Source organism: Plecotus auritus (assembly GCF_963455305.1).
Source record: "Plecotus auritus genome assembly, chromosome: 3".
NCBI classification, from domain to species: Eukaryota; Metazoa; Chordata; class Mammalia; order Chiroptera; family Vespertilionidae; genus Plecotus; species Plecotus auritus.
This window is the reverse complement of record NC_137772.1, coordinates 98,941,619-98,963,470: the sequence shown is the minus strand read 5'-3', so window position 1 is coordinate 98,963,470 and position 21,852 is coordinate 98,941,619. Positions and strand designations below refer to the sequence as shown.

Sequence of the window (21,852 nt, the reverse complement as noted above, 5' to 3'; positions counted from 1 at the left end):
AGCATGTCTCTATCAAAATAAACCTACATTTATATGGAAATGGAAGCTTTTGTGTTTTTGCGGCCCACATAAACTTAAACCTTGTATATTTGGCCTATGTTAGCCTTTGAGTTTGACATGCTTGTTGTACAGCACTACTCATCTGATACTTTCTTAAGTCTGAGATTGGGTCTGGATTGAGGATCCTGCCAGGGTGACAGGATCTGGATACTTTTTGTTTGCAGCATTTCTGTTCATTAGGCTTTGGGAATCATCTCATCTTTTCTTTCCTTCTTTTGTTTTGTTTGTTAATCCTCAACTGAGGATTTTTTTTTTTAATTTAATAAATCTTTATTGTTCAGGTTATTAGAACTGTTCCTCTTTTTCCCCCCCATAGCTCCTCTCCACCCGGTTCCCACCCCACCTTCTGCTCTTACCTCCCCCACACTGTCCTCATCCATAGGTGTACGCTTTTTGTCCAGTCTCTTCCCGCACCCCCCACACCCCTTTCCCCCTGAGAATTGTCAGTCCACTCCCTTTCTATGCCCCTGATTCTATTATATTCACCAGTTTACTCTGTTCATCAGATTTTTTATTCACTTGATTTTTAGATTCACTTGTTGATAGACATGTATTTGTTGTTCATAATTTTTATCTTTATCTTTTTCTTCTTCTTCCTCTTCTTAAAGAATACCTTTCAGCATTTCATATAATACTGGTTTGGTGGTGAACTCCTTTAGCTTTTTCTTATCTGTGAAGCTCTTTATCTGACCTTCAATTCTGAATGATACCTTTGCTGGGTAGAGTAATCTTGGTTGTAGGTTCTTGCTATTCATCACTTGGAATATTTCTTGCCACTCCCTTCTGGCCTGCATAGTTTCTGTTGAGAAATCAGCTGACATTTGTATGGGTGCTCCCTTGTAGGTAATTAACTATTTTCTCTTGCTGCTTTTAATATTCTCTCTTTGTCTTTTGCCCTTGGCATTTTAATTATGATGTGTCTTGGTGTGGTCCTCTTTGGATTCCTTTTGTTTGGGGTTCTCTGTGCTTCCTGGACTTGTAAGTCTATTTCTTTCACCAGGTGGGGGAAGTTTTCTGTCATTATTTCTTCAAATAAGTTTTCAATATCTTGCTCTCTCTCTTTTCCTGCACCCCCATAATTCTGATGTTGGTACGCTTGAAGTTGTCCCAGAGGCTCCTTACACTATCTTCAAGTTTTTGGATTCTTTTTGCTTTTTGCTTTTCTGGTTGGGTGTTTTTTGCTTCTTTGTATTTCAACTCTTTGACTTGATTCTTGCGTTCCTCTAGTCTGCTGGTAGGTCTCTGTATAATATTTTTTATTTCAGTCAGTATATGTTTAATTTCTAGTTGGTCCTTTTTCACATCCTCGAGGGTCTCGCTAAATTTATTGGCCTTTTCTAGGAAATTCTTGAAAAACCTTATAACTGTGGTTTTTGAACTCTATATCCAGTAGTTTGCTTTCCTCCATTTCTTTCGTTTGTGATCTGTTTCTTTGTCTCCACATTTTTGCTGCTTCCCTGAGTTGGTAGAGTAGCTTTGTGTGCTGGGTGTCCTATAGGGCCCAGTGGCTCAGCCTCCCCAGTTACCTGAGGTGGACACTCTTGGTACACCCCTTTGTGGACTGTGTGCACAGTCTTGTTGTAGTTAAGTCTTGATTGTTGTTGGTATCTCTGGGAGGAATTGACCTCCAGGCCAATTGGCTGTGAGGATCAGCTGTGTCTATGCTGGGAGAACTTCTGTGCTGGAGACACCCTTATGGGACAAGACTTGCAAAATTGCAAAAGCCTCTGTGCTCAGCTTGGATGGGCGGAGTCTCAGGGCACAGCAGACAACCTTGGCTTCCCATCAGCCCTGCCCTGTGAGGCCCCTGGGTCTCAGTGTCCCTCGGTAATCGATGTAAGCACCTCTGAGAGCAAGCCACCCTCGAGTTCCGCCCGCTGCCAGATAGTCCAGTTTCTCCCCAAGTGAGTCTGGGTTCCCGGTAACTCACCCAGAACTGGAGTTCAGTGCAGTCAGGAGCTTCCGTCTCCCTCCCGCTTGAGACAGCCAGCCGCGCACTCAGCTGCCTATGCACTCAGCTGCTCGTCCTCTCCGTGTGCTCGCGTGTCTCCATACCTCAGCCTTTTGCAGCTCCTCTGATTCTCAATTTGCTTTCCTCTTTCCTTCTAGTTGTAGAATTTCCATTCAGCCAGCTTTCCTGTGGTTCTGGATGGTGTCCATTTTGTCTTTTAGTTGTAGTTTTGATATTGTTGTGCAAGGCAGCAGTTTAGGTGTTTACCTATGCCACCATCTTGGTTTCTCCTTTTTTTTTTTTTTTTTTTAGAAAGAGTGTGAAAGGGAGGAGGAGGAGGAGAGAGACATGGATATGAGAGAGACACATTGATTGGTTGCCTCCCACAGGGGCTGGGGATGGAACCTACAACTGAGGTATGTGCCCTCGACCAGAATCAAACCCTAGACCCTTCAGTCCTCAGGTTGATGCTCTAACCATTGAGTAACTGGCTAGGGTTGGAATCATCTCATATTAATTAAAGAGTCTTCCTCTGTCTTCTCTCCTCTGAGATTACTACAGCACACTGTTTTCACTCTGTTGGACATAAGGAATAGGGCTGACCTCAATAATTCACAGTCCATATTTTATCAGGCCTCTCACACGAAGCTGATGCTTCACAAAGGTGGCTGTCCACCTATTGTCACTCCTCCCCAAGCTTTTCTCTCAGTTCTTCTCTCCATGGTACAAAGTGCCAGCTAGGTTTGAAGGCTCTGTTTCTTGGTCTCATGATTGAATTTCTTGTTCAGAATGAATCACTTCATCTTTGACATCAGGCATCTCTTTGAACAGACTGGCCAAACACTGAAAACCAAATAACATCAGGGGTCAACTATTCATTATGAGGAATGTAATCAATCATAATCATATGCCAATTGCTGGAGAGCAATTCAATTTTTGCTAACCAGTTACTGTTGACAGCTTTGCTATCAAATATCCTATGATAGAGTCTTACCTGACTTAGGTCTTGCTATTTCTGTGTACTTACTGCTTTAAGCTGACTGCCAAAATTGCATTGCATTAATATTTAAAATTAAAATCAACAATTGCCCTAACACAGTGACAGAAGGCTGCTGCTGAATGCCATGGAATTTCTCATTAATATTCACTTGTAGTTTGTAGAGAAATGGTTTAACAATTGAGCAACACACGTATAATTCAAATGTTGATTAACTAATCCATAAATCTGTGATGATAAAAGAATTGCTTTTAACTGTCTGTGTTTGATTTTTATGGTCTTAGCATTTTCAAAATTCATCATATTTCAGTAATAACATCTAATGTGCTTTTTCTAGTATGGTTATTAGAATATATTTTTCAATTTTCCGATCAGCATAAATTTGCTTTAGGATGCCAGGAATGACAACCTAATTTTCCAGTGAGATCTTTACATAAAGGCTTAATAACCCTGATATGCATATTATCATCATTAACCATGATTTACTGAATATATTTTAAGAATCTAAACTGAACAAAGAATCTGATTTTCCTTACCCCAAATTAGTATGACACTTAGTTTGAATGGTTTTTCTTGATTGTGGCAATTAATTTCCTCTATGTTTAAACTATAAACACGTATGTCATGTTGTAACATTAGATGAACATGTGCCCATCAAAGAGTAAATAAACTATAACCATCTTAACTGGATGTCTTTGTAAATTAAAAAAAAAAAAAAAACAACCTTAATTTTTATAAAAAAAAGTTTATTTGTTCATCAACAAATATTTATTGAATGCATAAGGGATTATACTAATTTCTGCTGTGGGATATATAGGTTAATAACACTGTTCTTTATGGTATCTACACTAATAAGACAAACATGCAAATTAACCATCACTCTGCTACGCCCACCAGCCAATCAGGAGGGAATATGCAAAATAGAAGGATGCAGATGGCGGCTGCCCAGCTGCTCTAGGCACGGAGTGGCAGGGCTGGGCGGGGCAGGACGCCTGCTATGAGAGGGAGCTGGGGGAAGGGGGGTGAAGGGATCTATAGGAGCGGCACTATGGCCACAGCGAAGACGAAGACTGCAGACTCCAGAGTCTGCAGGGAAGACGAATATGGCAGACTACAGCTGGAGTCTACAGCGAAGACCAAGACATGGCAGACTCCAGCCAGGGTCTGCAGCGAAGACAAAGGCAGCAGACTCCAGCTTGAATCTGCAGCAAAGATGGCAGACTCCAGCAGGAGTCTGCAGCGAAGACAAAGGCGGCAGACTCTGGCATGAGCCTGCAGCAAAGACGAAGAAGGCAGACACTGGCTGGAGTGTGCAGCAAAGGTGGCAGACTCCGGCAGGAGCGAAGGCCTGGGTCCGAGATGCCGGAGGAAAACCGATGCTGGAAGCCAAGGGAAGGAAGGCCTATTGCAAGAATCTCTTCATGCAACGGGCGTCTAGTCTTATTATAAGCAAGGACATTGATGAGGAATGTATGCACAAACCACATACAAATTCCACTTCTTATTTATTTTTCCACAAACTCTCTAGGTTTGTGAGAACGAGAGAGAGAGAGAGAGAGAGAGAGAGAGAGAGAGAGAGAGAGCAAAATTATTGCAGAAATGAAGTTTCTCTTTGGGACCTGTCATATTTGGATATACATTCACTGAAAAACACATGTGATAAAGCCAGAACAGGAGAACACAAAATTTTAGTGTTCTGGAGGACAGTTAGAACATAGATTACTGGGCTTTACCCTCAACATTTCTTATGCAGTGGGTCTAGGGTGGGGCCTGAGAATTTGCTTTTCTGACAAGTTTCCAGGTAATGCTGATATTCCTGGTCCAGGAACCATACTTAGAAAAAAAACACTGGATTTTTAGTAAAAATTACATAAAGGCATTTCCTTTCTTTAAAAAAAAATGAATTTGCCTTTATTGATTTCAGAGAGAAAAAGGTAGAGGGAGAGAGAGATAGAAACATCAATGATAAAAGAGAACCATTGAATGGCCACTTCTTACAGGTCTCCTTCTGGGGATCGAGCCCCAATCTAGGCATGCATCCCAATTGGGAATTGAACCATGACCTACTGATTTATAGGTCTATGCTCAACTACTGAGCAACATCAGCCAGGCCATTTCTTCCTTTTTAAAGCATTTCTTTCCTTTTTCCCCCTCTCTTTTTTCCCTCTCTGTCTCTCCTACAAAATTAATATCCAGAAATCTGTTGTACGTTTATACACCAATAATGAACTATCAGAAAGATTAATTAATAAAGCAATCCCATTTACAATTGTACTAGAAAAATAAAATACCTAGTAATAAATTTAACCAAGGAGGTAAAATACCTGTATAAGACACTGACGAAAGAAAGTGAAGATACAAATAAATGGAAGCATATATCATGTTCATGGTTAGGAAGAATAATATTATTAAAATGCCCATACCATCCAAAACACTCTATAGATTTTTTTTAATATATATTTTATTGATATTTTACAGAGAGGAAGGGAGAGGGATAGAGAGCTAGAAACATCGATGAGAGAGAAACATCGATCAGCTGCCTCCTGCACACCCCCCACTGGGGATGTGCCCGCAACCACAGTACATGCCCTTGACCGGAATCGAACCTGGGACCCTTGAGTCCGTAGGCCGACGCTCTATCCACTGAGCCAAACCGGTTTCGGCCACTCTATAGATTTAATACAATCTCTAATTAAAATATCAAAGACATTTTTTATGGAAGTAGAACAAATAATTCTAAAATTTATATGGAACCACAGAAGACCCTGAATAGCCAAAGCAATATTGAGAAAGAAGAACCTGATATCAAGCTATACTATAAGGCGATATTAATTAAGACATTATGGTACTGGCATAAAAGCAGACACATGCATCACAAGAGGTTCAGAGGTTTTATTCTGACCCCAGTTTTAAAATACTTGTTTTTAAAAAAATATATTTGTATTGATTTCAGAGAGGAAGAGAGAGGGAGGAAGTTATAGAAAAATCAATGATGAGAGAGAATCATTCATTGATCAGCTGCCTCCTGCATGCCTCCTACTGGGGACGGAGCTGGAAACCTGGGCATGCCCCTAGACTAGGAATCCAACTGTGACCTTCTGGTTCATAGGTCAAGGCTCATCCACTGGAGCCACACCAGTGGGGTCTGACCCAAATTTTAAAAAGTGAGAAAAAAAATAATAGAAATAATGATGCTTGTCATCTAGACCTTCCTAGGAATATAGTTCTAATCTAGTTATTCATTTCTTTGTGTTATTTACTCTATAGCTACATTGGCTTTGGCCAATTTGTGGAACAATCAAGTTCTTTCTTGGTTTGGGAACTTTGTATTTACATTTTCTCCCGTGGGAATGATTTTACCCTATGTTTCACATTCTTCAAATCTGTTCATGGGCAATTACTTTCCAGACCTTCCTGGGTGAAGTAGGCCTCTCTCTCCATTACTATTTCATTGAACAGAGTTTCATTTCCTTTAGCACTAATCACGGTCCAAAAACATTCTTAAAGTCCTTTGTCTCAGACACAAAATGTAGATCCTCCAATGCCTACCAGAGTATCTGGCTCATAAATGCCTTCAATAAATACTTAAAAAAAAAAAAAAAAGTGAGGTGGTAGAGGGCATAGAGAGGATAAATGGTGATGGAAAAAAAATAAAATAAAATAAGAAAGAAAAGCATTTAGGGAAGGTGAATTTAATTTGAATTAACTTTTAGTGAATTTAAATGCCAGGCATAGGTCTCAGTGTGTTTCCTAATACTTATGTTACAGGATTCCGGGGCAGAAGGAATAGGGAAAATAAGACAGGAAAGTTAAACAAAGGCCAGACAGTATAGGCAATTTGCAGCCAGCTTGTAAATAACAAACCATTATCTTCCCCAGCCAAGGACATGAGAGCAAATGGTTAAAAAAACCTCCTAACTGAGAGAATGCGAAAAACGAGGGGAGAGGGGAAAGCAAAAAAGGGCAGTTTTACTCCTTAAGCAGAGAAGCCAACAATTTTAAGGCTTGGCAAGATAAAGTTGCCAGGTGCTTCTCATGATTTCTGGGAAGGCCACAACAAAGTAAAAAAGGAACTTTGAAAATTAATCTATACCAAATATTCAACAAAGAAATTTTAAAGCCTATAAACAAAAGGGTATACAGTATACCACTTCAGATCCCCACCCAACCTGCTCCTCAAATTAGCTATAAGCCTGTCTGCACTTCATAAACCAGATGTATCAGTTTGCTTGCTTTGCTTTTTCAATAAAGGTGCATGCTTTAATTGTTTTAATAAATTGGCTTTTCACAATACAGTCAAGGTCTCTCATATAAACACATTTATATGAGAAGACAAGAATCGAGATTGGGAACAGTTCTCTCCCACTGACTCAGGGGCTGTCCTGTTCAGAACACCTCTCTGGTGTTGGGGAGAGGGGGCTGACTATAACATAGAGTTTATACTTCCATAGATTCAGAATTATGAAATCCTTTTAATCCCATAAACATTAATCCAGAACGCTAAATCTGACTGCAATTCAGACCACATTGGTCCCCTCCTCTCACGCTAAGGATTTTGCTCCGCCTCCCTTTAGCTTGTCTACCTTATCGCTTCACTGGGCCTGGCTGAGCGGAGTTGTTCCTGCAGAGCCTTCTCAGGACGCATGCGCAGCACACTGCGCACGCGCAGTCCTCGGCTGCCGGTCTGAGGTGGCTACAGCTGAGCTGGGGTGAGCTCCTTCGTTATGGCCGAGGGTAACGGGGAAGCAGTCGCAGTCCCTGCGTCCGGGGCTGCCAACGGCCTCAGCAATGGGGCGGGCGGGACCTCGGCGCAACCCAACAATCCGCTGTCGCGGAAGCTGCATAAGATTTTGGAGACGCGGTTGGACAATGACAAGGTAACCGGAGCTGGCTGGACCAGGGACACGCGGCGCTGAACCGGGGCTGAACCGGGACCTGGCGGCCTCTGTCCGACACCCAGTCCCCCCCGGGAGGACACCCCAGATCTTCGCGGGGAGGGTGACGAGGGAGGCGAGGAGCCCTGGAAAAGGAAAGAGGTTTCCTGGGTATTGCACCTATTTAAAAAGGTTCCTTGATAACTTTGGATCTGGGAGGAAAACCGTGGGGTCCCTCTCATAACCTCGGAGTTGTTCGGGTCTAAGTTGGAGAGGGTAGGATAAGAAACGGATGCAAAAGAGCAAATTACAAGATAAGACAACGTGAATCGAGGGTACGAGGACCAGGAGAACAGGGTTAGGTGTAATTGAGCATTTCCATTGACAAGTTAAAACAATTAAAATATGAAATTATTTTATATAATTTATTTTCTTTCTTATTTATATCATATTTTATGTAAGGCAACGCGAAAGAACCTGCTCGTGGCTAAGATGAAATAATATTTACTAGTCTAAGTACTGCCTGTGATTTGTGGGCTCAAGCTGTATTTCTGTACAAAATAGATTGTCCACATCCTCTCCCAAGTATTTCCTGAAATTTAGATCGGACTTTCTAGCTCCATCATAGCTGGTTATCTCTTCTCTATCACTGAGTCTCTAGGTAAATTGGCTGATAATATATCACTGAGCTTTTAGAAATTTGTAGGTTACTGAAAACAAGCTGTCAATAAGAATTGGTGTGTAAAAAATAACATAATATAATGAGTAAGACTGTCTCTAGGCTACTACTTATTAGATAAAACTACCAGATTGATGCATTATGATTTAAGTGAATCCATTAACTTCTCTAAGCTTATGTTTTATTATTTCTAAGTTGTGAATACTGCTAGTAACCTCTGGATTGTTCTGAGGGTTCAATGAAAGAATCCAGGTGAAGTGCTCAGACAAGTGCCAGGCACTTACTGTTTGTTATTAAATGTTAATTTTATCATACAATTTATTAAGTGTTTAAAACAGTGTCAAATATTGATATTTATTATCTCATTTAATACAGCTACTCCATTAAATTGACATTATTTCCTTTTACCCATGAGAAAAATAAGTTATGTAGAGAGTGTAAGTTACATCATATAACTAGTAATTGGTGGAGTTATAATTTACACTCAAGTCTGTGTGATTTTGTTCATTCAACATTTACTGACTACTTCTTTGAGCCAAGCCCTAAGACATTCCAAGACTGTAGCCTAAAGAGCCCATGGACTAAGACAACAGTGTGGTGAAGGCCTGGGGAGGGGTTGTGGCAAAGGGGAAAATGGGGGACATCTGTAATAGTCAACAATGACAAAAAGATATTTTCCTCTCTCTTAAGTATTAAATTGAATTTAAGTAGCTTTACTATTTTTGTCGATCCAGCCAGTATTTCAAAATAACATTGTAACTGAAACATGGAAGGGTAAGCCTGTTAGACTATATAGTGTGTTAATTTGGTTGTAGGAATTAATATATGTAAGATTTAAGTTCCTGTTTTATATCTTGGACCTGGTCCTCTGTCCTCTCTCCTCTATTCATCTCTCTATAGAAGAACTCGCTTACTTTCATAATTTTAAATACCAAAAAGCATTATGATTCTCAAATTTATAATCCTATTTCTGACATCTCTATGGAGATCCAGATTTGTACAATCAGTTGTCCATATGGCACCTCCAATTGGATACCTGATCAACATAATAAAAACTTAACATCACTAGAACTCTTTTTCTCCAAACTGTTTCTCTCCCTACTGTCAGTAAAGAATATCATCTTTTACCCATATAATCAAGAAGCATGTTAAGTAATGTTTGATACCTGTCATTTTTTTTTTCACATCCCACATCAAATCCATTAGCAAGTCTTACCTTGAAAAAATTACCACCTACAGTGCTACTACCATGTTGGTCTATGCTACTACCAAATCTTGCTTGGATTATTTTAGTTTTTCCCTACTTGCTGCTTTTCTTGCCCCCTTCTACCACCCATCCTCACAAAGTTGAAACAAACTTTTAAATGTGTAAACCATATTACATTACTCCTGTGTTTAAAACCTCTAGTAGTTTCCCATAGCTTTAGTCACATTGGCCTTTCTGCAGCTTTAGGATCTTTGTATGCATTTCCTTTGTCTGTGGAAGGCTTTGCCCACATCGATCTCTCTTTCCTATCACTCAGGCCCAAGTTCAAAAGTCACTTCAAAGAGGCCTACCTCTATAAGTTTCTTTAAATTTTGCTCCCATTTACTCAGTTCCTAGCCTGCAGGCTGCCGGTGGTATTTATTTCTTTTATATATCCTTCCAGAAAAAGGTTTATATAAGCATATAAGTATTTTCACCTTTTTAAAATGGATGTATCATAGTTTATTTAACCAATCTCCTTTAAATAGACATTAAAGTCATTTCTAATCTTTGCAATTACAAACAGTTCTGAAGTAAATAACCTTGTATACATGCCACAATACACAATAAGTATATCCTTATTATGTTTCCGAAATAATGCTGGCACTGTTAGTAATGTGAAGGTCATTCAACATTTTGGGGGTTGTTTAACGGAACAAATTATTTGAAAATGATTTTATTAATTTTTGGCTTGAGACTAGGAAAACATTTGAAAATTGATTCCAATAATTTTCTTCTATCCTCACTTGTTTAGGAAATGTTGGAAGCTCTCAAGGCACTTTCAACCTTTTTTGTTGAAAATAGTTTGCGGACGCGAAGAAATTTACGTGGAGATATTGAACGCAGAAGTTTAGCCATCAATGAAGAATTTGTAAGCATTTTCAAGGAAGTGAAGGAAGTATGTAAACTCTTTTCATTAAGCATTTATTGAAAATTTACTTTATGCCTGACTCTGTACTAAGTATTTTGATTAATTAGGTTGGCATATTTGCTATTCATGTATCAAGTTCAAATAGAAAATTTAACTACTTACTCCAGAAGCATCTTAGTCTTTGGATTAGAGTGATTTCTGAATCTGTGACTTCCACTAATGCTGATTCTTAAAAAGTTGTAACATTTGTTCTAGGATATTCTCTGTGGAATTTTAGCTTTTAAAACAATAATAATAATAATAAATAACATTTCTCTGAATAGTTTTCCAGTAGAGATATTCCCTCATTGAATAAGTCTCCCTTGGATAACCACTTCCCCATTGGAGGTAATTAAAATTGAATTCCTTTAATACATTTTAAATTATGAAAATTTCAGCCCTAACCGGTTTGGCTCAGTGGCTAGAGCGTTGGCCTGTGGACTGAAGGGTCCCAGGTTCAATTCCAATCAAGGGCATGTACCTTGGTTTTGGGCACATCCCCAGTAGTGGGTGTGTAGGAGGCAGCTGATCAATGTTTCTCTCATTGATGTTTCTAACTCTCTATCCCTCTCCCTTCCTCTCTGTTAAAAATCAATAAAATATATTTAAAAATAAATAAATAAATTATGAAAATTTCAGATTAATTAAGATGAATGCTTCAATGTGTAAATAATGATTCATCATACTTGAGTGAGCAGTCTACTCATCATCAGGTAAAATGAATTTTATTTTTTATGGTCTATTTTCATTATGTAACATATTAATTATGTTAATATGACATCATAATATTACATAGTTAATATTTCTGTGTGAGTTGTATGAGAGTGATACATCGTTTCAATGAGTACTTAATAAAAACATTTTAAACAATTTAGTAGGTTTTCATTGAGTAAAGACTAGTAATCTGGAAGGTTAAATGGAAAGTAAAGTGGTGTTCACCAAAATAGGAAGAACTGGTAGCAATGAGCACATCCAGATTTTGCTTTCTAAACACCCTTTCCCACTGAAAGAAACAATATTATCAGTACCAGAAAGCAAGAAAGCTGTCTGTGATTATTGGGAAAGTAGCAGAAAGACTGGAGCTACTTGAAAAGGCTTCTACTGACCAAATGTAGGACTATTTGAGCATCAGTAAGAATAACTCAGTGGACTGAAACACATCAAACATGTTTAGTCCGTGAATTCATAATGATATCGGAAACCAAACAAGACCCTCATTAGTTATCTTTGGTGGATATAAGGGAACCAACTTATTATTTTGAAAACTTTTAAATAAAAGGAAAGAGTTACTAAGCATTAATCCTACCTTTTATACCAATTACATATGGTTGTTGAGGGCAAACTTTTCTTTATAGAAATATTCCATCTAATAAATGAAGAAGAAATGGTAGAATTAGATTAGAAGTTATAACCACTCTTGAATATGTAGGTCTAGCTCAGGGTTTTTCAACATTCTACATTTTGCAATATAGAATGTTTAGTAGCATCTCTAGCCTCTAAACACTAGATGCCAGTAGCACCATTTTCCCCCCAGTTATTTCAATCAAAAAATGTCTCCAGACAATGCAAAATGCCCTCTGCAGGGCAAAACTGCCCCAGTTGAGAACCACTGATCATGCCTTTGATCATCACTAGCTGCTACCCTCACAAAAAGAGGAAAAACCATATATGTGACTATTAATCTACCTAATAAAAGAGTAACATGCTAATTGACCATACCTGCACAATGCCCACCAACAATCAGGAGTGAGTATGCAAATTAACCCAACAAAGATGGAAGGTTAATTTGCACACGCAGGTACGCAAGGGGCAGGGCGGATGCTTGTGTCGTCGCCATGGCGATGTCGCAGGCATTCCGCACCACCCCAGCTGCTCCGGGCCTCTGGGCAGCGTGGGGAGGCAGAAAGGTGGCTCTGGCAGAAGGCAGTGCCGGCAGCCAGGGGAAGGAAGGCCCATTCTTGCACAAACCTTTGTGCATCGGACCTCTAGTAAAGGAATTCTTGCCAGAAAATGGAACCAGATATAGTCAAGCTTCTAGATCTAACTGCTGCAGTTTATAGGAAATGCAGGCAACAGAAGAGTATATTAAAAGCATGAAGACTGTCAGCAAAATCTGGAATGTTGGAAACTCTATGGGCAAATGAACTGGTTTCTTCAACAAATAAATTGTAAAAAAAACCCCACAAGATAGAGAGAGAGAAAGGAAGAAAGAGAGAGAGAGAGAGGGAGGGAGGGAGGGAGGGAGGAGGAGGGCCCTGGCTAGATAATTCAGTTGGTTACGAGAGTCTTCCTGATACGCCAAGGTTTCAGGTTTGATCCAGGTCACATATAGGAATCAACCAATGAATGAGTAAATAATGGAACAACAAATTGATGTTTCTCTTTCTCTCTCTCTAAGCAATAATAATAAAAAAGAAATATTCAATTAATTACTATTTGTGAGTCTTCTTTGGTTCCTCATTTGAACAAATTGGTAAAAAATTGAGACAATTGGGGAAATTTGAACACTGATTAGATATTTACTTTAATAGATTATTGTTAAATTATTAGATATGTAAATAGCATTGTGTCTTTTTTTGAGTCATAGAAATACATATGGATATGATTATGGATGAAATTATATATCTGGAATTCAAAATGATTCTGTTTGTGGGGGAAGGAGAAAGTGGGTGGGAAAGAGGAAGGAAGTGGGTAGAGATGAAACAAAGGTGGTCACAAGTTGGTAATTGTTGAACCAGATAATATGTACATGGGCATTCATAGTATCTCAACTTTTGGATATTTTTGAAAATTCTACATAACAAAAAAGATTTTAAAGAATTTATCATGGTTGTATTTCACAACCTATAATTTTATTTAATTAGGGAAAAAAGAAGACAGTTTACTTTAAGTTCAAAGACTTTACAGTGTAAAAGGCCCTTGAATTACAATTTAGCAAATCTCTACATTTAAGTCATATATTGAGAGATGTAATTTCTATTATTTTACAAAGCAAACCCATTTAATATGGTAGCTAAAGTAAATATTAGGAGTAGTTATTTTTGACCTAGCTGACTGATAATGTCATAGTACTATTATTTTTATATTATACAGTAAAATTTAAGGGAATGGTGAGATGAGTTTGTGTATCTGCTATTGCTAATATCAATTATACCTGCCTCTTTTATTATTTACATCAAAACAGTTTAGAACTTAGTTTAATAATTTGATTTACATAATGATTATAGATAAATGTAAAGAGTAGCATTTGAAAATATCTGGTGCTATAATTTTTATAATATAAAGTACTTAATAGAGAGAAGGAAAAAAATCTTAATTCTAGAACTGAGGTTTATGCTTGTCCTATCTAATAAAAGAGTGATATGCAAATTGATCATCACTCCAACACACAAGATGGCTGCCCCAGGTGGTCAAAGATGGCTGCCCCCATCTGGACACAAGATGGCCACCACAAGATGGCCAGCAGGGGAGGGCAGTTGGGAGGGACCAGGCCTGCAAGGGAGGGCAGTTGGGGGTGATCAAGCCTGCAGGGGAGGGCAGTTGGGGGTGACCGGGCCTGCAGGGAAGGGCAGTTGGGAGGGGACCAGGCCTGCAGGGGAGAGCAGTTAGGAGTGACCAGGGCTGCAGGGGAGGGCAGTTAGGGGCAATCAGGCTGGCAGGGGAGGACAGTTAGGGGTGACCAGGTCTGCACGGGAGAGCAGTTAGGGGCAATCAGGCTGGCAGGGGAGCAGTTAGGCATCAATCAGGCTGGCAGGGGAGTGGTTAGGGCAGGGTTGGGCAAACATTTTGACTCGAGGGCCACAATGGGTTCTTAAACTGGACCGGAGGGCCGGAACAAAAGCATGGATGGAGTGTTTGTGTGAACTAATATAAATTCAAAGTAAAGGAGCGGAGGGGAGAGCAAGAGAACCCTCTGCTCTTTCGGCTCCACGGGCCGGATAGAACAGCCGAACGGGCCGGATCCGGCCCGCGGGCCGTAGTTTGCCCATGGCTGGGTTAGGGGGTGATCAGGCTGGCAGGCAGAAGCGGTTAGGGGCAATCAGGAAGGCCGGCAGGCAGGCAAGCAGTTGGGAGCCAGCAGTCCTGGATTGTGAGAGGGATGTCCTACTGGGATCGGGCCTAAACGGGCAGTTGGACATCTCTCCAGGGTTCCCAGATTGGAGAGGGTGCAGGCTGGGCTGAGGGACATCCCCCCCACCCCACGCATGAATTTCGTGCACCAGGCCTCTAGTATTCTTATAAGTGACTTCCTAATTCTGGTTCATTCTCATGTTTTATTTATAGCCCTGCTTGGCTGCTTTTTAAAAATTTTTATTCATTGGTTTTAGAGAGAGAGAGGAAGGGAAAGAAAGAGAAAAACACCAATTTTTGTTGTTCTACTTATTTATGCATTCACTGATTCTTTTGTAAAACATTTAATTAATTAATTAATTATTTATTTATTTATATTAAATTTATTGGGGTGACATTGGTCAACATAAACAGATAGGTTTCAGGTGTGGGTTTATGTTACAAGTTGTGTATATTGCACCATACCCACCATCCAAAGTCAATTCTTCACCCGTCACCTTATATTAGGACTGCCTTTTCCTCCCACCCCCTTCCCTCTGGCATCCACCACACGGTTCTTTGTGTTCATGAGTTTCAGATTTATATCCCACATATAAGTGAAATCATATGGTTCTTGTCTTTTTCTGACTGACTTGTTTCACTTAGAATAGTGTTCTCAAGGTCCATCCATGTTGTTGCAAGTGGCAGTATTTTTGTCCTTTCTTATGGCTGAGTAGTATTTCATCGTGTATATGTACCACATCGCCTTAATCCAGTTCTCTATCTCAGGGCACTTTGGTTGTGCAAATTGGCCAGCAGGGGTGGGCAGTTGGGGGTGAGATCAGGCTGGCAGGGGAGGGCAGTTGGGGCCACCATGAATAATGCTGCAGTGAACATAGGGTTGCATATATCTTTGTGAATACATGATTTTGAGAGTTTTGGGTATATATCCAGAAGAGGGATTGCTGGGTCATATAGTAGCTCTATTCTCAATATTTTGAGGAATCAAAATTCAGCCCTGGTCACCCCTAACTGCCCTCCCCAGACTTCCTAGAGGTTGTAGCAGTTTATATTCCCATCAGCACTGAATGAGGGTTCCCTTTCTCCACATCATTGGTTGATTCTTGTATGTGCCCTGACCAGGGATGGAACCTGCAAACTTGTCATTTCAGGATGACACTCTAACCAGCTGAGCTATTTGGCTAGGGCTTGGTTGCTTGATGCACCCAATTGGCCCACCCCTTCATAAAACTGCCAGTTTGTACTGGAACATCAGTCTGGGTATTGTGTTGAAAGGGGCCAGACAGTAAGACCCAGTCTATCACTGAAACTTTCATTCTTTGCATATCTTTCTGTTATGAGACACTGAATTGAATTGGGAAAAAGAAGATAACAGTGAAGTATGAAGCTAAATGTGATTTTGTGACATCATATTTTCATAGTAAGAGATTGGTTCAGTTAAGCCTAGAGGTTGGTTTAGCAAATAGTATAGAGCCTGGAAAAGCTGTAGAAGACTTAAAAAGAAAAATCATTCCATGGAAGAGATAACAATGGACCTGAACTAAATTAGTAGTTATTTGGATAGTAGAAAGGAAATGAACAAGATATATACATTTAGGGGTATAAATGATAGGACTTAGTTACCAATTAAATTCATTTCTATTTGGGATGGGGATGGAGGTGGAAATACATATGGAGAGAATGTTACTGAGAAAATGATCAGATTTGTGACTTAGAAAATGATCTAATATGTGACTTTCAAAAAGATAAGAGGAGGCACTATTATTAGTTTGTGGCGTTTTCAAATTTGTTTTTTTTAATTAAAAGTTATAAATAATTGATTATAGAAAAGTTAGATAATAAAGTGAGAAATAGAAAGAACAATTTATTTATGAGCCTGTTATCCAGAAATAACTATTGGTAGTATTTTATTCTATGGCCTTTTCTATGTTCTTTTGCACATAAATATGTATTTTTCTAAAAAATGGGAATATATTATATATTGTTTCATAATACTTTTTTAACCTTATATAGACATTTTCCATGTCAGTAAATGCATGTGCGCGTGCACACACACACAAGCACACACACACAAACATAATCAGTATTAATATTTTGCACAGATTTCCATTGTGTGATTGGAAGTGTTTCACATTTTCCATTTGTTCTACGCAACTGTGTTGATTATCCTCTTAAATATATTGTTGTACACTTATTTGATTAACTAGAGGCCCAGTGCATGAAATTCGTGCATGGGGGTGTATGTGTCCCTCAGCCCAGCCTGCACCCTCTCCAATCTGGGACGCCTCAAGGGATGTCCGACTGCCCGTTTAGGCCCACTGAGATCGGGCCTAAACAGGCAGTCGGACATCCCTCTCACAATCCAGGACTGCTGGCTCCCAACTGCTCACCTGCCTGCCTGCCTGATTGCCCCTAACTGCTTCTGCCTGCCAGCCTGATCACCCCCTAACCACTCCCCTGCCAGCTTGATCGACACCTAACTGCTCCCCTGCCAACCCTATTGCTCCTAACTGCCCTCCCCTGCAAGCCTGGTCGCCCCCAACTTCCCTCCCCTGCAGGCCTGGGTCCCCCTCCAACTGCCCTCCCCTGCAGGCCTGGGTCCCCCCTAACTGCCCTCCCCTGCAGGCCTGGGCCCCCCTCATCTGCCCTCCCCTGCAGGCCTGGTTCCCCGCAACTGCCCTCCCCTGCAGGCCTGGTTCCCCCTCCAACTGCCCTCCCCTGCAGGCCCGGGTCCCCCACAACTGCCCTCCCCTGCTGGCCTGGTCACCCCCAACTGCCCTCTTTTGCAGGCCTGATTGCCCCCAACTGCCTTCCCTTCAGGCCTGGTCCCTCCCCTGCCGACCATCTTGTGGTGGCCATCTTGTGTCCACATGGGGGCAGCCATCTTGTGTGTTGGAGTGATGGTCAATTTGCATATTACTATTTCATTAGATAGGATTACTTCAGATAAATTGTTAGCATTAGAATTTCTGAATAAAGAGGTATTAATATTTTAAAAATATTTGCCATATTTTATTGTTGTTACTCTTAATCCTCACCCAAGGATATTTTTTGCATTGATTTTCAGAGAGAGTGAAGGGAGGGGATGTGGGTGAGAAAGAGAGAGAGAAAAAGAGAGAGAGAGAGAGAGAGAGAGAGAGAGAGAGAAACATCTACATGAGAGACACATCGATTGGTTGCCTCGTGCAAGTGCCCTGACCAGGCCCCGGCCCAGGGATTGAACCTGCAACTCAGGTATGTGCCCTTGACTGGGAATCAAACCCATGACCCTTTGACCCTTCCCTGTGTGGGCTGACACTCTAACCATTGACCCACACTGGTCAGGGCAAGCATTTGCCGTGTTTTGTTTCACTAGTTTATTTTATACCTTTTCTAACACTAGATGTTCTTCTTTTTAATCATTTTAGTCTTAAATATGGGATATTTAGTTATGTTTTGGGGAAAAAAATTCATGGGTTGAAAATCATGATTTGGCTTAGAGAAGAGAAATTTTTTTAACAGTATATTTTATGGTGTTACTTTTCTCCTTTTAGGAACTTGAAAGCATAAATGAAGATGTTCAAGCAATGAGTAGCTGTTGTCAAGATATGACAAGTCGTTTACAGGTACTGTATAATGGCTTGATTTTAGCATAGTTCCTGGTACAAAGTAACTGTTAGATAGGTCTACAAAATGTATGGATATCTACTACATCATACCCTGTAGGAAGTTTGTAATATTGTTCAGTTAACTCCAGAAGCCTTTATATTTTAATCTGGCTGGTACAGAGCTAATTGTGTAAAGTTTTGATAAACCTTTCAATCCCATATATATGCCATAAGTCCAGCAGAAATAATTTCTTAATAGAAAGCCTTAGGAGTAAGTTCAAACTGAAGCTTAATTATGATTCGTGCTCAGCCTAAAAAAAAATCTCAGGAAAATATGTATAATTTTACTCATAGCCTGTATATTAAAACTGTTCTGAACCTCTGTTTTGGCTGTGGAGTTAGCATTTAATCTAATTACCCTCAGTCATGTGATTCTGGAATAGGTTCTTCCTAAGTTAAGAGTCAGTCATAATTATTTCTACTACCTTCACATTTTTATTACAAACTTTTATCTATAAGATTCTCTTGGACCTATTGTCAGCTACAATTATTATAGGAAGAATCATGAATCTTTGCATATTCCACAGAATAATTGTAGGTACTTGTGTGATCTGTCTGCAGAACTAGTCAATTTCCTGTTTCTAAAATTTTAGCTTTCCTAGTGTTGTCTGATTTTTTTATTCTTAACTAACAAATCAAATATTATTGGTATATGTATTTTCTAATATTTAGATCTTTGTTAATTATACAATATCTAAATAATCATATAAACTGCTAATTGTTGTCTTTTCACTTTTTTGTACTTACTTTTGTTGCATAGTAATTGATTTTATTTGACTTTTCTTTCCAGACTTGCAAGATTTCCTCATAGCTTTTTATATTGAATATTTAAAAATATTTTATACTTCTTATTGTTTACATTCATTATTTTTAAATTTAATTTGATTTATTGGGGGTACTGTTGGTTAATAACATTTTATAGGTTTCAGGTGTACAGTTCTATAATACATCATCTGTATTGCATTGTGTCCTCACCATCCTAAGTGAAATGTTAGGTGGAAAAGGACAAGAACCATATGATTTCACTCATGTATGATACATTCATTTTATTCTTAGACTAGTGACCTGGTGCATGAAATTTGTGCACATTAAAAGGGGATTAATTAGAGGAAATAATTTAATATTGCTATTTGCCCTTTCCCTATAATAGAAGTATCAGAGATGAAAGAAAATTAGTAAAATGTATATGAAAACCTTCCTCCTGTCAGAGTCTGGGGCACACCACGGGACCCAGAATCAAGTCCCCACCCACCCACATGCACCTCAAAATCGTGTGAGAACCAGACCCGGCCGGCCCCCCACATTGGGCTAGATCAGGGGTGGGCAAACTTTTTGACTCGAGGGCCACAATGGGTTCTTAAACTGGACCGGAGGGCCGGAACAAAAGCATGGATGGAGTGTTTGTGTGAACTAATATAAATTCAAAGTAAAGGAGCGGAGGGGAGAGCAAGAGAACCCTCTACTCTTTCGGCTCCGCGGGCCGGATAGAACAGCCGAATGGGCCGGATCTGGCCCACGGGCCGTAGTTTGCCCACGGCTGGGCTAGATCCACACCCAGCCAGTCCCACCCTTGTCAAGCCCTGTCGAGCAGGGGGCGTAGCCTCAGGTCCCCTGGCCCAGCGCCAGGACGGGGGGCGCGGCCTTAGGTTCCCCATCCCAGACTGGGGTGGGGGGCATGCCTTGAGGTCCTCCATCAAGCCCCACCAGGTGGAGGACATGGCCTAAGATCCTCTGTCAAGCCTTGCCAGGCAGGGGGGCGCAGCCTCAGGTCCCCTGGCCCAGCACCAGGAGGGGGCGCTGCCTGAGTTCCCCTGACGCAGCACTGGGGTGCACCTTGAGGTCCCCTGTCAAGCCCAGCCAGGCAGGGGGGCACAGCCTCAGGTCCCTGGCCCGGTGCTGGGGTAGGGGGTGCGGCCTGAGGTCCCCTGTCAAGCTCCGCCAGGCTGGGGGTGCGGTCTGAGGTCCCCTAGCCCAGCACCAGGACGGAAAGCGCACCTTGAGGTCCCCCGTCAAGCCCTGCTGGGCGGGGGGCGTGACCTCAGGTCCCCTGGCCTGGCACTGGGGCGGGGCGGGGGGTGCGGCCTGAGGTCCCTCAGCCTGACACCAGGGCGGGAGGTGTGGCCCGAGGTACCCTGTCAAGCCCTGATGGGTGGGGGGGCGAGGCCTGAGGTTCGTTGTCAAGCCCTGCTGAGTGGGGGCATGGCCTGAGGTCCCCTGTCAAGCCCCACAGGGGTGGAGGAGGGCATAGCTTCAGGTCCCTGCTGATTGCTTGTTAAGGCTCCTTACGGGAACTTGGCCTCAGCTGTGGGTGCAGCCATCTTTGTGATGGAGTGATGGTCAATTAGCATATTCCCTCGTTATTAGATAGGATTAGTAGGTGTTATCTCTATGATTTTGAAAATCTTATTTATTGGCACTAATTTATTTGGATATAGTGTTATAATCTTCATAGTACCCACTTATATTATCAACTCTAGAATAATGTTTTCAATTCATTTATTTATAAAAAGAAGTATTTCTTGGTAAATCCCCTCTCTCTTTTACATTATAGGGTGTTATAATGACTTATAGAGTGTTGTAATTAATTAGTTAATTAATTTTTCTAAAATGCTTTGGATTTAGGACATTTTAGAAATTGATATTATGAGATACATTTAGAAATTTAATCAGAAATATTTTGGTATGCTATGGTTTATCCTTTTGGCTATAGTTGTACTTCAATAAATTACATTTGTAGTCATATGTTTACTATTTAATGAGAAGTAATCATCTTTGACATTGAAGATAAAGTGACTAAAAATTATTTTAGGGTAATAATCTTTACAAGTATTATTAAACATTAATTTGGAATCATTACCACAATTTATAAATGAAGAGTCAGGAAATAATGCAAAAATTCTAATTGCATAACATTTTACACAAGTATAATATTTTAGTGATTAATTGATGGTGGTGTTTATAAGATACACCCTTAATTTAATAATTACTAAGGCTAAAAAGAAGCTAATAAGCATTTTATGATATTTATTTTGTGAAGCACTCTTTTTTCATAAATATTAAAATACTAGAGGCTCGGTGCATGAAAATTCATGCACTGGAAGGGGGATCCCTCAAGCCGGCCTGCCCCCTCTCACAATCCGGGAGCCCTCAGGGGCAGGAGGCGACCCGGCGATCAGGGGAAGGTAATGGCCCATCACACCTCTGCTGCTGCCACTGCCGGCAGCACAAGCCTTGGCCGGCCCTGGTTACCTGAGCCTCAGGCAGCCACCATCAGAGGCTTGCCTGTGCCTCGGGCCGGCCCTGGGCAGCTGGGGGACTGAGGGGACTGGGGGACTCCGGAGACAGGTACTCGGAGCCTTGTCACATGCCTGCCACTCCGGTGGGGCTGGGGGACTGGGCGCCGCCATCTTGTGGCTG

At 40.8% G+C, this 21,852-nt stretch overlaps 1 protein-coding gene across 8 annotated transcripts in view; it reads left to right on the top strand.

The window, feature by feature from the left end:
- The first annotated feature begins 7,619 nt into the window (after nucleotides 1-7,619).
- Nucleotides 7,620-21,852, top strand: part of COG6 (component of oligomeric golgi complex 6) — a 234,161-nt gene continuing 219,928 nt past the window's right edge. For all 8 annotated transcript variants that reach the window (XM_080658575.1, XM_080658573.1, XM_080658574.1 and 5 more), the window contains exons 1-3: nucleotides 7,620-7,885; nucleotides 10,562-10,705; nucleotides 18,322-18,393. In XM_080658575.1, coding sequence (XP_080514701.1) covers nucleotides 7,733-7,885; nucleotides 10,562-10,705; nucleotides 18,322-18,393 — 369 coding nt within the window. In that variant the 5' untranslated portion in view covers nucleotides 7,620-7,732. The remainder of the gene's footprint in view (nucleotides 7,886-10,561; nucleotides 10,706-18,321; nucleotides 18,394-21,852) is intronic.